General features: G+C 57.6%; 1 protein-coding gene across 5 annotated transcripts; it reads right to left on the bottom strand.

Moving 5' to 3' along the window:
- Positions 1-2,914: 2,914 nt before the first annotated feature.
- Positions 2,915-15,033, bottom strand: mier2 (mesoderm induction early response 1, family member 2). 5 transcript variants are annotated; one of them, XM_088621897.1, is made up of 13 exons: positions 14,315-15,033; positions 13,148-13,278; positions 12,418-12,546; positions 11,665-11,785; positions 11,480-11,574; positions 11,151-11,220; positions 10,588-10,745; positions 9,881-9,962; positions 9,652-9,746; positions 8,499-8,629; positions 7,179-7,315; positions 6,184-6,309; positions 5,418-5,554 (listed from the first exon to the last, which is right to left on the bottom strand). In XM_088621897.1, the coding sequence occupies exons 2-12, from the start codon at positions 13,268-13,270 to the stop codon at positions 6,227-6,229; spliced, it is 1,224 nt and encodes a 407-aa protein (XP_088478023.1). In that variant the 5' UTR covers positions 13,271-13,278; positions 14,315-15,033; the 3' UTR covers positions 5,418-5,554; positions 6,184-6,226. The 5 variants fall into 5 exon arrangements, with proteins under 5 accessions (XP_088478020.1, XP_088478021.1, XP_088478022.1 ...); XM_088621898.1 differs by having other exon boundaries at positions 5,501-5,634; XM_088621894.1 differs by lacking the exon at positions 6,184-6,309 and having other exon boundaries at positions 2,915-5,554.
- Between the last annotated feature and the right edge of the window lie 426 nt (positions 15,034-15,459).

Below are 15,459 nucleotides of genomic sequence, written 5' to 3'. Positions count from 1 at the left end.
CAGTGTCTCGGCTCTGCCAGACATCCAGGTGTGCCCCACGACTGGCACACGGAGAATCTGGGCACCCCCTGTCCCGCAGGGCCACAGGCTTCCCTGAGCCCCTCCTGTCTCTGACCACATACCTGTTGCTTTAGCCCTCAGTCTGCAGCAAACTGCCCAGTACCTGCTGCCCAGTGGGAAAGACGCCCTGTGGAGAGTGAGGAACATGGGGGTGTTCAAAGGCATTGATGCCTCCATGGTCTTGTGGATCACTGACTACCTGACAGGCAGACCACAGTCTGTGAGACTGCAGAACTGTGTGTCTGAACAGGTAGTGAGTAACACAGGGGCTCCTCAGGGGATGGTTCTTTCTCCGTTCCTCTTCACCCTCTAAACCTCGGACTTTAAATACAACTCATAGTCATGCCACCTGCTGAAGTTCTCCGATGACTCTGCAATTGTGGGATGTATCAAGGGTACAGAGGACTGGTCAGCAGCTTTGTGGAGTGGTGTGGGGAGAACCACCTGCAATTGAATATAACAAAGCCGAAGGAACTGGTGGTAGATGTCAGGAGGAAAAAGGTCAAACCTACTCCCGTCTACATCCATGGGAGAGGCGTGGAGATGGTGGACTCGTACAAGTACCTGGGAGTGCACATCGACGATAGACTGGAATGGTCTAAGAACATCGAGGCCATATATAAGAAGGGACAGAGCCGACTTTACTTCTTGATGAGGCTCAGGTCCTTCAATGTGTGTAGTAAGATGCTACATATGTTCTATCAGTCGGTGGTGGTGAGCGCCATTTTCTACGCGGTGGTATGCTGGGGCTCTGGGATTAGAGCAGGGGATTCTAACAGGCTGAACATCAGGAGAGCAAGCTCTCACTGGGTCTGGCCCTGGACCGAGCCATCCTGAAGGCAACACGCATCATGAGACGGGACGCCCCAGTGTGGGTAAGGGGACGGGCGAGGAGGGGCTTCACGCCCCTCTGCTGCTCCACTGCAGCGAAGACCTGAGTGGGCTGACAGAGAGATCACACACAGACCAGCGGGCACGGACTGCAGGGTGACACCCCCCCAGGACACCCAGGACCTTCTCAAGACTAGTAGAAATCTCCGGGGGTCGACCTGCGGAATAATGACAGATCCACAACTGCGCACAGCCCACACCCCAGTCCCCTCACACCACGAACACCCTGTTTCTCTCCATCACCTCACCCCCCATCTCCCCATCCCCCTACATTCTCTACACCCCCTACCCCATTTCTCTCACACCTCACCGCCCCCCCATCCCCCTACACCCCACACCCCACACCCCACACTTTCTACACCCCACCCCCCAGACCCCCTGTTCCCCTTCTACACCCCACACTGTCTCTTGGAGCTGCTGGAACTGCACGGCTGCAGGTTTAACAGTGTAAAACTCTCACTTGCCTAGGCCAGCTCTGACCACTGTCTCCAGATCGTCACATGCAGCACCTGTAAGACTTTCTGCTCTGCAGCTGCTCTCCTCTGACGCAAGAGACGGATACCCGAGTTTGTCACTGGTGCTGCCGTGGGCTGCGCTGTCCCAGTGGCCTTTTCAATCTGCCATTGTGCGGGAAACCGGGGGAATGTGAGAGCTGCTGGCATGCAGGAGGCACAATGCCCTTGTCAAGCCCAGACAGCACAGGTGCTCCAACAATCAGCAGCCATGACAGGAGATGTGTCCTGACAGCGTTCATAAAGAACAGAACGGGATTAGAAGAGCTGGAGAGACAAAGGGGCACAAAGGCACGACGCCCCCATAGCTGCGCCAGGCACACAGAGGCCTTGCCTCACAGGCGGCAGCGAGGCGAGAGCTCGGCCCTGCTCCCCCTTTCGCCGATCTATCTGATCGATCAGACCTCTGACCCCGCTCCAGACAGCCCTCCTGCAGGGGTCTAAAGGCACAGAGCTCAGGGCTGGGCAGGAACGAGAATAGAAGACCCTGTAAATTCTTGGGGACCCCCCCCCACGAGGGAGGGACTCTGTTCCACGCCTCTCGCCCAGCGCCAAGCGGCTCGGACCTTGGACAGCTGCGGGACCCCCCGCCCGTGTTCCCACTGAGGAACTGCGCTCGTGGGCTTTCGAAGCTGAAGAGAGTAGACGCCGCTTCCAGTTTGCGAGAGGAGCCCCAGTACGGCGGTCTTCCTCATCCTCCTGCTCGTAGCTTACTGATCCCCGGATCTCACTCATCCGTCTTCTTGGAAAACCGCAGGGAATCCAGTTCAAGAGCAGAACTGGGCAGTTTGCTCCGGCCACGAGCCATCCTTAGTGTACAGCAGCGCCTCCTGTGTTCAGTCATTAGTGGTCGCCTGGCCCAGTGTTCGGCTCTGCTCCTCAATCCCAGCTTCCCGTCCTGCAGCGGCTCGGGCGGCCTGGTGCTGCTGCAGGAGGCACATTCATCACCCTGCTCTGCTCCTGCTGTCCACTCGTCCTCCTGGCCCAGCCCGCGCCACAGCTGACGAGACTCTTACTACGGCAGATCGGGACGTTTTCATCACAGCACCAGGGCACCAGGAAAAGGCCAAGAGCCCTTCGCTCCAGTCCCAGCTGGTGCTAGACGGGAATCCCTGAAGCTCGCCCTCTGCTGGTTTCTCCAAGCAAAGGAGAAACGACAAAACTCCTGCACGAGACGAGACCAATACTCCCAACATCCAAAAATCTCTTAGGACCAGGTCAAGAGAAGAATGACCTGGACATGTGTACTTAAAAGCCAACTGCAGATTCAAACGAAGGACGCAGATGTTTTCTTTCTGGAAAAACTACTCATGTTCTTTGTACGAGAGCTCTCCCCTCCACCTGTTGCTCTGGTGCCCTCTTCAGGAGGAAACGTGTAATCTCATATATCAGCAATGGCCAAAGCGCAATCACGTATGTTCGGATTCTTAGCACAAAACAACACAGTCCTCTTTAAACAAAGAAACAAGTTTAATGTCCATGAGAAAAACTGTTACGTGTGAAAGCTCATCAGTGTAAACTGTGCTGTATGTGTGGGTCCGTGTGTTAGGAGTCCAGTGTTAACAATTGGCTCAATGTGCTGTTGTCATTTCTTACAAAAAAACAACAAAACAAAAAAACCATTACAATAAAAATGCTAAAAATTGTACAGCTAAAGAAAGACTCAGTTACCGTCCCAACCCTCACCCCCAATGCCCCTTGAACCCTTCCAGGAGCTGTAAACAAAAATATCTTTTTTGTTTTTTATATCTTTTATCAGAAAAAACTCCACTAAATAAATAAGATCACCGGAGTGCAGACGGGGTCAGGCATTGTCAGGGTGCCTCAATGCAATCTGAGCAAAACACCAGAAATGGCAACCACCCCCAGCACCCGTGCCACTGGGCCCTTCAAACCCTCAGCCCTGGAGTGTACCCCCAAATCCTACCCCCCGCTGTCCCCCCTCAGTGTAGACTGGGTCCTGGAGTGTACCCCCTAAATCCACCTCCCTGTCCTCCTCAGTGTAGACCGGACCCTGGAGTACACCCCCAAAGGGCCACCTCCACTGGCCCTGCACAACACAAGTATTCCTACAAAGGGGGCCGACAATCAGAGGCTGGCAGGGGTAGCTCTCGCTGGTCACATCTCTGACAAACTGTGCTCCCCATGAGCAATACCGAGTAGCGCCCCAAACCCCAGCAGCTGAGGGCCACGGCGCAGTGTAGACCCCCACAGCGTTCCGGAATTCAGAGAAGCCAACACCAGCCGACAGCTTCCGAGAAGGGGTTCCCGGCTCGAACCCTGCTCCTCAGTCTATGACCCTCAGCTCAGTGACGGTCGTACCCCAGGCAGGTTTGTGTCCAGACAGCGCACAGTCCCGCTCGAAGCCGCAGGCTTGGTACAGCGGTCCTGGACTCGTCTGCAGCATTTTTACAGCAGAGGTCACGTCCAGCCAGGAGCTGCTGCTTAGCCTTCTGGGGTGACTAAAGACACGCAGTGAAACAGACGCTTCACCCGACGACAGGAATCCCGACCGCAGCCAGGTCGGTTTGGCCCGTGTCCTGTACGGGGGGCAGAGGGAGTGACGCCCCCTCTGGACCCACGGGAGCAGTAGCGGACATCCGGCCAGACTGGGAGTTCCTGGGACCCATGTTTCAAACTCCAGAACGAGGAGAACGCCGTGTGGGACGGGGGCCGCTACTGCAACCAGCAGCGCCAGCGGGCACCGCGGTACGGGCTGAGCCTGGCGTCACGGCCAGGAAGAGGCCGGAGCAGGCTGGGATTATAAATACCGCGATCAAAAAAAATGAGTCAGCTCACTCGTTTCCAAGCGTCATCCATGTCCGTGTTCCACGCCTCTCCAGTTGAAGTCCCGTTTCCACTGGCGACCAACATTGAGGAACTCCTCCCCACCCCATAGCACACAGGCCCACCTGCAGGGCTCCCTGGGTTCTCAGGGTCGTGGCTGAACTTGCCTGCAGACGAGCACGGGCCAAAGCAGGGACCCCCAGTTCTCCCTCCACCCAGAGCCCTCAGCCGGACAGCAGGGGGCAGTCCCGGTCTCGAGTGTTTCCTGCTCGTGCTGGCCGGCGGCAAAAGGGCGCTGCAGGCAATCGCCGAACCGTTTTAAACCTTACGGAGGTGGGCCTGTACAACAAAGTCTGCAAGAAGAAACTGACCAGGATTTTTAAAAAAAACAACCATCCTGAGAATTCAGCGCGGGGGGTGGGGGGCAGCAGGTCACACCTTCCTGTCCGGAGGGGATGGAGACGTGTCCACAGGCCGCTGGGTGGGGTCTGCGCCCCAGGGCCGGCCCGTCCGTCCCCCCCGCAGTGCTGTGCCAACGCTGCACCCCGCCTGGACACCCATCTGGCTGGAGTTAAATCCTGCAGCGGACTGCATGGAGCGGTCCTGCCTTCGAGAGGCTGACGCCACCTGCAGGACCGAGGCTCCTGGGGCGCGAGCAGATCAGTGAACCAGGCTGGACTGTGGTTCTCCGTGACGGGGGCTGTGCCCCCCCTCCAGCCCAGAGCCCCCCCATCTTCACTGAGAGAGAGACTGGGAGTGCTGCACTGCAGCAGGGGGGCGCATGGCGTGGGGGCTCAGGAAGCTGCTCACGTCGCCCATGCTGATGGCCCCAAACTCCGTCGTCACGGAGACGGACACCTGGCCCGGGGTCGCCGAGGTGATGACGCCGGGGGCTGGGGGCGCCGGGGGCTCTACACGCGCAGCGGCGGCAGAGGGGAGGAGGGGCAGGCCCCCGGGAAATGCCTCCGGGAGCGAGAAGCCGACCTTTAACCTCTTGGTGCTGTGCTCGGGCGAGGGCTCCCCCGTGTCCGTGACAAAGGGCCCCAGCTGCAGCTGGTAGTACGCGGGGGCCAGGAGCTCGGGGCGCACGGCGGGGCTGGCGCAGGGCAGGCAGGGGGAGGCAGGGGCCTCTTGCTGGGCGGCGGGGGCACGTGGCGGTTCGGGGCAGCCGGGAGGGCTGGGACAGTTCGTGCTGGGCCGCTCGGGGGGAGACGCGCCCAGCTGGCTGCACAAGAGGCCCCCAGTGTCGCCGTCCCCTGCAGCGCCGTGCAGCATCTCTTCCACTCCGCCGGGCGCCGCGGGACCTGCGGGCAGCACAGAGCAGGGCGGTCAGGCGCCAGCGGGCGGCAACCAATCAAGACAGCCGGGGACTCGTGCAATGACCCTGTAAGACCAACGACTCGTCCTCAGCCAATGAAAACAGCACACAGCAAAAACACAATGACAGCCTACTGGGAGGATCATTCAGGGCTGCTGTGATTGACGGCCCAGGGATACTGAGCCTTCCGCCAAATTTAACTTCGATTTACAGAAAACACAAACAGCTATGGGCATTAAATAACGGCAAGGGCTGGTGTGCTCTTGGAATCAATGCCAAAGGTGAAATATCAGGCTCCCACTGCAGAGCAGTCTGCTCCATTCCAGGTCTTGCCAACCGCAGGGGCTGGAGAGGTCAAGGGCTAGTCGCCAGGTTTTTGGATCTACCCTGCAGCAGCAGGTGACATCAATTGCAATCACAATCACAGGGATGCATTCAGCTGCAACTTGCGCAGGAGCCCCAGCAGGTGGCAAAACCTGAAACGGATCCAGCTGCTGTGCACTCGGAGCGCAATCCGTCCCCCTGCAGGGCGCCCAGGCTCTGGCAACGCCCACTTCTCCCCACAATGCCGCGCGACAGGGCACACCGAGCCGCGGCCCTTCCTTCCTGTGTTACCTGCGCGCGTCTGTTTTGTTTGTGGGGCTTGTTTGCTGTGAAATCAGGGTTTTAAGTGAAAGCGAGGGGTTCTCTTCCGCCGGGGACGCCCCTGCAAAGGAGCTGTGAACCTCAGGCCCTCCTGCTCTGGGTGAACAAACACACACACACAAATAAAATCAAAATAAAAACACACAACAGCACACAAATGAACCGGCACAGACTAATGCATTCATGAAAAGAGTGAAGATGTAAAAACTAAAGCGCAAAGAAAAAGGGTGCTTACAACAGGCCAGGGCCCAGCCAAACATGGGAAGAGATTCAAGAAAAAGAAGCAGCACTACAGCCATGTAAACACACCTCAAACTCTGGGGAAAAGCACCGCCTCACGTCAGGCTCTGCATGGCTTTAATTGGCACAAAGCACTGCGTGAGGTTTTGTGGGCTGGGCTGCCTTTTTGTTCTTGAAAATGCATGAACAGAATCAAACCAGCAAATCACTGCAGCAAAAGTAACGCATGATTTGAAAAAAAAAAAAGAACTGAAATAATTCACCTGAAGCGAAAATGGCAGGAGACACAGCTGGTTCCTACAACTCAGTGCTGGCGAAACAGTCCCAAGCACACACCTGCTCAGCCCCGCCCCCGACCCTGCCCCAACCCTCCAGACAAGGGCTGTGATGTCCACAGCCTGGGGAGGAACCCAGCCCCCCTCTCCTCCAGTTTGTTGTGCCCTGTCGGCGCTGAACAGAAATCACAAACACCTTCACCCCCAGCCTGGTGCGTTCGGGGCTCAGCAGCTCTGAGCCGGACAGCCGGCCGTCCTGTGTCGCACTCGCACACCCTTCCACAAGCTCCCAGGGCGGCATGGGACCCAACTGCTGCAGTGGAGCCCTGAGTGCTGGCGTCCGGCTGGGACAGAGATGGCCCTCGCCAGCTCCGACGTGGCGACCCTTCCGGACGGAGCCGCCCCGACACCCCCTCGCCGTGCCGCGTGGCGCGGCCGCCGAGCCGGTACCTTCTTTGCCCAGCTCCAGGGGGTCCTGCGGGGACGGCGGGCCCAGCTGCGCCGTGGCGGAGGGCTCGGGCGGCGAGCTGCGGGCGTGGCTGCTGCCGTCCCCCTCCACGCCCTCGCCGTCCTGCTCCGCGTCGTCCCTGCGGGGACACGAGCATCGCAGGTAAAGTCACACATGGAGCACGAAGAACACGAGAACAACCAGTCCGAACAAAGCCCAAACCCAACCTGTGATCCCCTCTGCCTCGCCTTACTCTAACTCATTAGAAGCATCGAGATACAGACCCAATAAAAGCCTGGATTCCCAGCACTGCTCACTCAGTGGTGGCTCTGCATGCAGAACCCCCAGCAAACAAGCAGCCGCCCTCGACCCACCGGGTCAAACTTCTGATTCCAGCAGCCATATCATCCTGCAACTCACAACTGGCAACCCAGGTGTGAGCCTGGTCAGTACCTGGAGGGGAGACTCCTGGGAAAGCTGAGGCTGCTGCTGGAAGAGGTGTTAGTGTGGCCAGCAGGGGGCGCTCACCCTGCGGTCCACGTGGGTCCTAATGCCCCAGTATAGTGACGGGGACACTGTACTGTAAACAGGCGCCGTCCTTCGGATGAGACGTAAAACCAAGGTCCTGACTCTCTGTGGTCATTAAAAATCCCAGGGCGTTTCTCGAAAAGAGTAGGGGTGTAACCCCGGCGTCCTGGCCAAATTTCCCATTTGCCCTTACCGATCATGGCCTCCTAATAATCCCCATCTATGAACTGGCTTCATTACTCTCTGTGTGGTGACTGTTCTGGCGCACTATGGCTGCCGTCGCATCACCCAGGTGGGGCTGCACACTGGTGGTGGTGGAGGGGAGACCCCATTCCCTGTAAAGTGCTTTGAGTGGAGTGTCCAGAAAAAGCGCTATATAAGTGTAAGCAAGTAAGTATAGTACGTATTTAAACAGGCAGACAGTGACAGTTCCATCAGAGCCGGAAGGAGACAGAAGAGACAGAAGGAGCAAGTCCTCCGATGAAAACACAACTTTCGAAAAATTAGCTTTTGTGGGTTGTTCTGGGCTCAGAACAGGCGCAGATAGTTTTACACCAGAGCCAAAAGCTGTAGGAAAGTATTCCTGGGCCAGACCCCCCCCATGACCTCCACGTGACCCCGGCCAGCAGTGACAGTTCAGTCAGGACAGGTTACTTACAGTATCGGGGAGTAACAAGACTGCGTGAGCAGAGGTCCCTCTTACTCCTTGCTCCAGATCTGTGCACCTTCCCTCAGCTACAGAACAGAAGAACACTTTGAAAATATCAGGGATTTTAAAACCCCTTTGTACTCACATGTTCCCGGGCTGCAGGCTGAACCTCTTGCGCCCGAACCTGCTGGTCTGCTGAGTGAAGAACTCGTGCCGGTCGGACTTCTTCCACATGTAGTAATACTCCACACACTCCCCCACCGAGCGCGTGCGCACCTGGCACAGACACAAGATAAGATCACTTTATTGGCCATATACAATTTCTTGTAATAGGAATTTGTCTTTTCACATACCCCAGCTTGCTCTCCATGAGACACACAGACAGGGAGAGAAGCTGGGGGTCAGAGCGCAGGGTCAGCCATTTATACGGCACCCCTGGAGCAGCTGGGTTTAAGGGCCTTGCTCAGGGGCCCAACGGAGTAGGATTCCTCTGCCGGCCGCGGGATACGAACCGGTAACCTTACAGCCACAGGTGAAGATCCTGAGCCACAGAGCCACCACACCGCCCCGAAAACGCACCGTTGCAGTGACAGGGGAGATGCGCGATCCCGAGGCACATCGCCCCCCAAACCCCAGCACAGCGACACCCCTCGAAACCCCAGACTGGGAGCGCTGTGTAGAGATGGTACAGATGAGCTCAGGTCCAAGCCCGGGCTGCGTCACACCACACTGCAGCCGGCTGAGCTCTTCCCTTAACATGCTTTCAGCATGAGACCCAGGACCTGCGACCCACGACCTGCGACCTCCAGCCACATCACCAGCACTGCGGCTGAGGCAGGGAGTCGGGAGTCCAGGGGAGGAAGGGGGTGTACATGTCTTGGGCCTTTTGTGCAAAAACATGTCGTTAAAAACCTGTGAAGTTTTTAAAGAGGAGCCCCGTGATTGGACAGGGAAGGGAGCCGCAGGGGCTGCTGCGATCGCGAGACCGAGACAGCAACGTCGCCAAAGGCGCCTGCTTGGCATGTGGCCTGTGTGGTTTCCGGGTGCTGATCGAACGGCAAACGGGCTGGAAAAACAACCCAGGTGGGTCAGAAATGGGTCCTGGGCTGCGTGCGCGACACACCCGCCCATGATCTTGACCTTTGACCCAAGGGGTGACCCAGTATTCCCAGGGAAAAACCCCAAACCGATCCAATGACACGGCCACGCCCGGAGCAGGAGCTGGAACTTCCACGACATTCTCCAAAATGGGGGACAGCTTATCTCCCGGAAGATTTTGGGAAGCCTTCAGCACCCACCTTGTTGGCCTGGATGAGATGGAAGTTCTTGCCGTGGACGCGGTAGCCGTGCTCGAAATTCCGACACTCCTCTTCGCTCCAGGCGCACAGCTCTTCTGCAGACAGGAAGAAGAACGTCAGGGGGCGTGGGGGCAGAGATCGTCGGCTCTCAGGCACGTCGAGAGGCTGATGGGTTAAAACCGCCCCAGTCGCTGACCGTCGTGGTGGGGGGTGTGGGGGCTGGCGTTACCTCTGAAGACTTTCACGTTGAACCGGAGTCTCCGCAGGGCCTCCTCTGCATCGAAGCTGCACTTCACCAGCTCGTACAGCGCCTGCGGAGCACAGAGGAGAACCACAGTGGGTCAACCAGAACCGGACAGCACAGCCTGCCCGGCTGACAGCCCGGTTGTGCTGCAGGTATCAGGAGGCAAGGACCGTCCAGCAGCTGACTGGACCTCAGGCTCTTCACGGCCCAGAGCCAAAACCCCTCTGCTGCTCCAGCCAAACCCCTGGGCACTGAAGCAGTTTACACAGGGATCCATCACTGGATTTTAATTCATGAATTACATGTTCCTAGGAATTCAAGAGCACTGAAGCTGAGTAACAAAGAAATTGTCAATTATGCAATTAAGAGCACTAAATTAATTGGTCACATCAGAGCTAAACTAAGTCCTCCTCCAATGCCAAGCCTGTCAACCCAAGCCTCAGGGCTGCTGCCTCAAGTTCACCCCCAAACCCCCCATTTCCAGGGACCAGGGAGAGGCTGTTCCAGGGCTCCTCTCCCCACTCCCCGCTGGGTAAGGGCACCTCCCTGTCCACCCTCGGGGAACCAGGCCCTGCTGGGTCAGGGGCACAGGGGCACCTCCCTCTCCACCCTCAGGGAACCGGGCCCCCCTGGGACAGGGGCGCCTCCCTCTCCACCCTCGGGGAACCGGGCCCCGCTGGATCGTGCTGTACCTGCTCGTTGTCCTTGATGATGGCACCCGGCGTGCCGGGCTCCGCGGTGCCCCTGTCCTCCTCGCCCCCCCGCCGCTCCGCGCGCAGCAGGAACTGCTCCACGTCGCTCTCCGACAGCACCCAGGGGTCCCACAGGAGCTGGTCCTCATTCTCATAGGCTGGGGGGAGAGCAGGGAGACCCCCGTAACGCCTGAACCCCAACTTGCCCATCGGCTCTCGTCCCGCTGCTGACTGTAACCCTGTCACAGGCCTGGAGCGAGGCCCCAGACTTCACTCAAACCAAGGAGTTTAACAGTTCTAATTAAGCAAAAAAGCAGTTCAATTAAGGCTTTAAAAATCATAACAAAGCCCCAGGTAGAAGGAAGACCAGGGACCGAACTTGACAGCTGCTACCTTCTCTCAGCACGGAGTTAAGCTCCTCACGGGAGCAATCAAGAGCAGTTTTTAGGTAAAGTCTCAAGGGCAGGCGCAGCCTCTGCTCACTGATCGGGAAAATCTTCACAGAAGGAGGAGAGGAGAATCTATGCCCACAGGGCCAGGGAGACGGGAGAGGAGAGTCGTACCTCTGTCCTGGAATCGATACGCGTTCAGCGCAGGAATGGCTGCCTGGTACTGAGGCCCCACCATGATGTCCTACAGCAGAGAGAACCGGAATCCACAGGTTACCCCGACACACAGACTCTTGCTCAGCCAACACTTCACACAGGGGGGACCAGGCCCTGAGGACCCCGGTGAGGGAGCGGGGGACAGGGCTGGCATGGAACCGTCCACAACACGAGAGAGAAGACCACAGGCCTGCGGTCGCCCTCTCCCACCCCACTCCACTGGGCCCAGTCTTCCCTCGCGCTGCGCCCCGTGTGCGCCCCAGGACGGCGGCGGCGGGCGCTCTTACCTTGCGGCAGTCGTTGGGGGGGATGGAGCCGTCCTCCGAGCCCGAGTCCGAGTCGCTGGAGCAGGAGTCCTTGTCCTCGCCCGTGGGGGAGTGAGCTGCGGAGAGTCAGGAGTCACTCAGCGGGAACGGGTTCGCTTCACTTCCGCGGCTCGGAACCTCGGCGCGACCCGCCCCCCCGCACTCACCCTCCAGGTGCCGCGGGAAGAGGTCGGAGGCGTGGGAGGTCACGGACGGGGTGAGGTCGTCTGCGGACGACTGCGTCTCCTCCTCCTCCTCCCCGGAGAGCAGGTCCTTCGCGATCTGCTCCTGGAATTACAGGAATGCGCGGAAAGCTCTCAGCCTCTCCCGGCGGGAGCGCTCCCCCTTGCTCCAAAAACGCTCGTTTCCCGTTTCCCGGTTTCCACTTCAGCTTCGCGGCGGACCGACCGCGAGGGGGCTCCTGGAGATCGAGGACTCAGCAGGGGAACCGAATTCACGTTAATTAAGGACTTGACCAGGACAGCGGACCAGCTCAGCCGGAATGACTCCCTAAAGAAGCCCAGAACCGGAATCTGGCCAGGACAGGGGGTTCCCACCCCTGTGCTTTTCCACAGCCAAGGGATCCTTAATAATCAAGTAGCCGGGACCTTAGTATACCGTTTATCGCATAGACCGCTGGTCTGGAGCTTCTGGGCCACAGGGAAGAGCACCACCTACTGGTCCTCCACCAACAGCCACATTACTAACTTGATTCTGCTGAGGTCTCCTGTCAGCGCTGTGACCAGCCCGGCCTCACTGAGCTTCCGAGACTGTGACCAGATCAGGCTAGAACGTGGCAACGCAGCTGCATTAACTGAGGCAGCAACAGGCTTAGCTCGTCTTGGAGAAGCGTGTGTCTTTAGCCAGTGAGACAGCGGCCGGGCTGGCAGCCTCACCAGCACCGCCATGCTGTCCCTCACCTTGTCCAGTGTCATGTCCGGCAGGGCAGTAGACAGCTCGTGGGCCTCGCTGCCCTGCTCGGAGATGGGGTCCGAGGCCTCGTACCCATACAGAGCCAGCAGCTCCTCCAGCGGCATCTCGCTCTCCTGCTGGGAAGAGAAGGGAGGGGGAGACAGACAGGGGATCAGAGTTGTCACGCACGAGCACGCACGAGCACGCACGAGCACGCACGAGCACGCACGAGCACGCACGAGCACGCACGAGCACGCACGAGCACGCACGAGCTGCAGTCCCCGTATTCTCAGGTCGCATTGACCGATGCAGAACTGCCTCTGGGCCACACCCAGATCACATCCTCACTGAGCCAGGGAGACCACTCACACATAACGGCACCAAGCCCGCGACACACACTGGCAAAGCAAGCTCTGCTCATCCATCGTTTTTTAACCTCTCCCAGTAAATCCTGGGAAAGGGCGGCTGTTGCTGGGAAACAGACTGGATTGCCGGAGCACCGCAGCCCGTTCCACTGCACTCATCAGCGGCAGGGCTCCTGCACGGAGCAGGCCGGACTGCAGCGGGCTCAGTGTTTAATATCACAACCGCTCCCACACAAGGACCGGTATTCGGAGCACTGAGCACCGGTGTCTGTTTTTGTGCCCTTCAGCCTTCAGCCCAGGATGTGGTAAAACGTGGAACGGACCGCACTGCTGTGCGATGGGAGCCTGCTGCCGCCGCCGCTCGCCGTCATACCTGCTCGCTCCCCAGACTCTTCGCCAGCTCCTCTAGGGACTTATGCCCCCCGTCCTGTTCCTGTACTGCATAGCTGTGACTCAGGATCTCCGCCAGGGTGAATCTGTGTTCTCCAGAGCCCATTGAACTGCCTGGGACAGGGGCAGAGGAGAGAGAGGACAGATAGAGCATCGCTGTGCAGAACGCCCCGATAACACCCCCTCCCCATGACAAGCTTACACAGCAAGAGCAAAGGCTGTGTTTTACAAGGAGTCTCACCAACATTTGACACAACCTGGATGTGTGACCCAACGGCAACGCTGAGACCTGTGGGGCGGTGGGCTCCTCTGCCGAACCCAACCGCCCCCTTTCAGGAGGCGAGAAAACCGGACCTTTTCAGTGCACAAATCAGAGTGGGGAGGGACCTGTTTCAGGATACTGGGGTGCTCCTGGCAGCTCACCCCAGTAGGGGGAACACCGGCCAGCGGGACGCCTCTCCCGACTCACAACACCTGCCCATGGCGTGCCTCAAAACTCAGCGCCCTCCCAGACACAACTTCCCCCGAACTACTCTCTCGGAAAGCGGGACGCGTGTCTAGCGTGAGCCGGGAGCTCTGCGGGTCAGCCGGGCTCGGCTGAAGCACCTCCGCGCCCTGGGACGGTCGACTCTCCACCTGACACCGTCCAAGTCGCTCTCCCAGAGCTCCCGGTGCTGAATTCTGCAAGAAAACGAGCCCTCTCGGAGTCACTCTCACCAGCCAGCCGGCAGCGAGCGCCGTCCCGTCTCCACGGAGCAGGACGCTGTCGGGCAGCCGGGATGCTCAGAGAAACAAGTTTACAAACAGTCTCGCCCGAGACACGCATGCTTACCGGGCGCACCTGGGACACTATTGGGCAGCGGCGCCGAGCCGGCGTGCCATTGCTGCCTATAGCGCACTATTTGGCAGCCGAAGGGATGGCTCCGCTCAACGCTAAGCACAGAGAAGCGAGGGGGTATCGCAGCCGATACCACCCCATGTTTACTCGCTCCGATACGCCGGCGAAGGCCCCGACGCCCGCCGGGGACCCCCTCAAACGACAGGCAAACGTCTAACCCACAGCCTGGGGCGACCCGGACCCGACTGGAAAGCGCAGTTTCGAAAAAAAAGACGGCGTCTCTCTCCGTCCCCAGCCCTCCGACTCACTTACCTCCGCCATTCCGTCTCTGCGCAGGCTGACTGGAGTGCCCGGATGTAGCGGAGGTCTGCTGCGCGAGCCGTGCGGTTTATTGGCGGATGGAGGAGCGAGGATATTGGAAGTTGTTGCGATGTGATAAGGACAGAAATGACAATCGTTTAATCACAGCGAGCAGGTTCTGGCACCTCCACACGCACGCCAGGAGAGTTTGAATGGATACATCTGGAGATCAGACGTGCAAAGTATCGAACGCTTCATTGCGCGGCTTTTTAGATCTGTAAAAGAAAAGTTTGTTTAACGGGTTCCGGCACAATTTCAGCCTTCTTTCAAATACACAAAGAAATACAACTTTTTGCTACAATAAAAGTGATCGTTTATTTATTTTTTACTAGAACCCCATTCACCGCCAGTCAAACGAAACTAACCAGAACTATGTGGATTGTTTTTGTATTTGATTAAATAAAAATCATTTTAAATAAGTGCGCAAGCAGTAAACGGTGTCCCGTGTCGGTCCGTGTTCCCTTCTCATAATTAAACCGGACAGAAGGCGGTTCGGTTCCAGTCAAGCTGTATGGGACGTTGAAAGGGTCATACAACGGGTGGTGAAAATTTACAGTGCAAACTTCTTTCACACAGACAAGCAAACCCAAACATCTCTCCAGTAACAACAAATAAACAGAGCTCGGCTGCGGAGAGGTTGTTTGAACACAAACAGAACCAGAACTCGAAGACAGGATCAGAGAAGCGAGCCAGGCGGACACGTCGAAAATCTCCAAATCAAACCCGATTCAGCTTGTAAAATGCAGGCTTGCGTCAAGATTTCTCGGCATTTGTGTATTCCAATGTGACTAAAATAAGTGACAAGCAGTATTACATTTATCAATATCATACCAGAATATTTTATTTCGGAGTACACAGCTATTCTGTTATGTTATACTGCTATACAGAAATCGATTTAACAACCCAGTTAAATAGAAGTATTTCAAAATGTTGAAAATTGAAGCTGCAAAAGTATTCTTTAAATATTTTTAGTCACTTTCTAGTTTTAGGGAGTCAGAGGCCCCCAAAAGCCCATAGAAACCCCCAGGTGTCACCCTGATGGTTACTGGTCGTTAAAGGAGACTCAACTCGGAGAAAAACCCAGTCATCTGGGGTAA

The sequence above is a fragment of the Lepisosteus platostomus genome, chromosome 27 (genome assembly GCF_059453375.1).
Source record: "Lepisosteus platostomus isolate fLepPlt1 chromosome 27, fLepPlt1.hap1, whole genome shotgun sequence".
Taxonomy (NCBI): Eukaryota; Metazoa; Chordata; class Actinopteri; order Semionotiformes; family Lepisosteidae; genus Lepisosteus; species Lepisosteus platostomus.
Note: the sequence above shows the minus strand (reverse complement) of the source record. Positions and strands in the feature narration are given on the sequence as shown.

Bases quoted from the DNA above. Each gene is read 5' to 3' on its own strand.
- mier2 (XM_088621894.1), bottom strand. From the start codon at position 13,270: ATGGGCTCTGGAGAACACAGATTCACCCTGGCGGAGATCCTGAGTCAC. The intron at 11,786-12,417 runs GTGAGGGACAGC...CTGTAATTCCAG, and splicing joins CGGACATGACACTGGACAAG to GAGCAGATCGCGAAGGACCT. The intron at 10,746-11,150 runs GTACGACTCTCC...CTCTCCCCCCAG, and splicing joins GTATCGATTCCAGGACAGAG to CCTATGAGAATGAGGACCAG.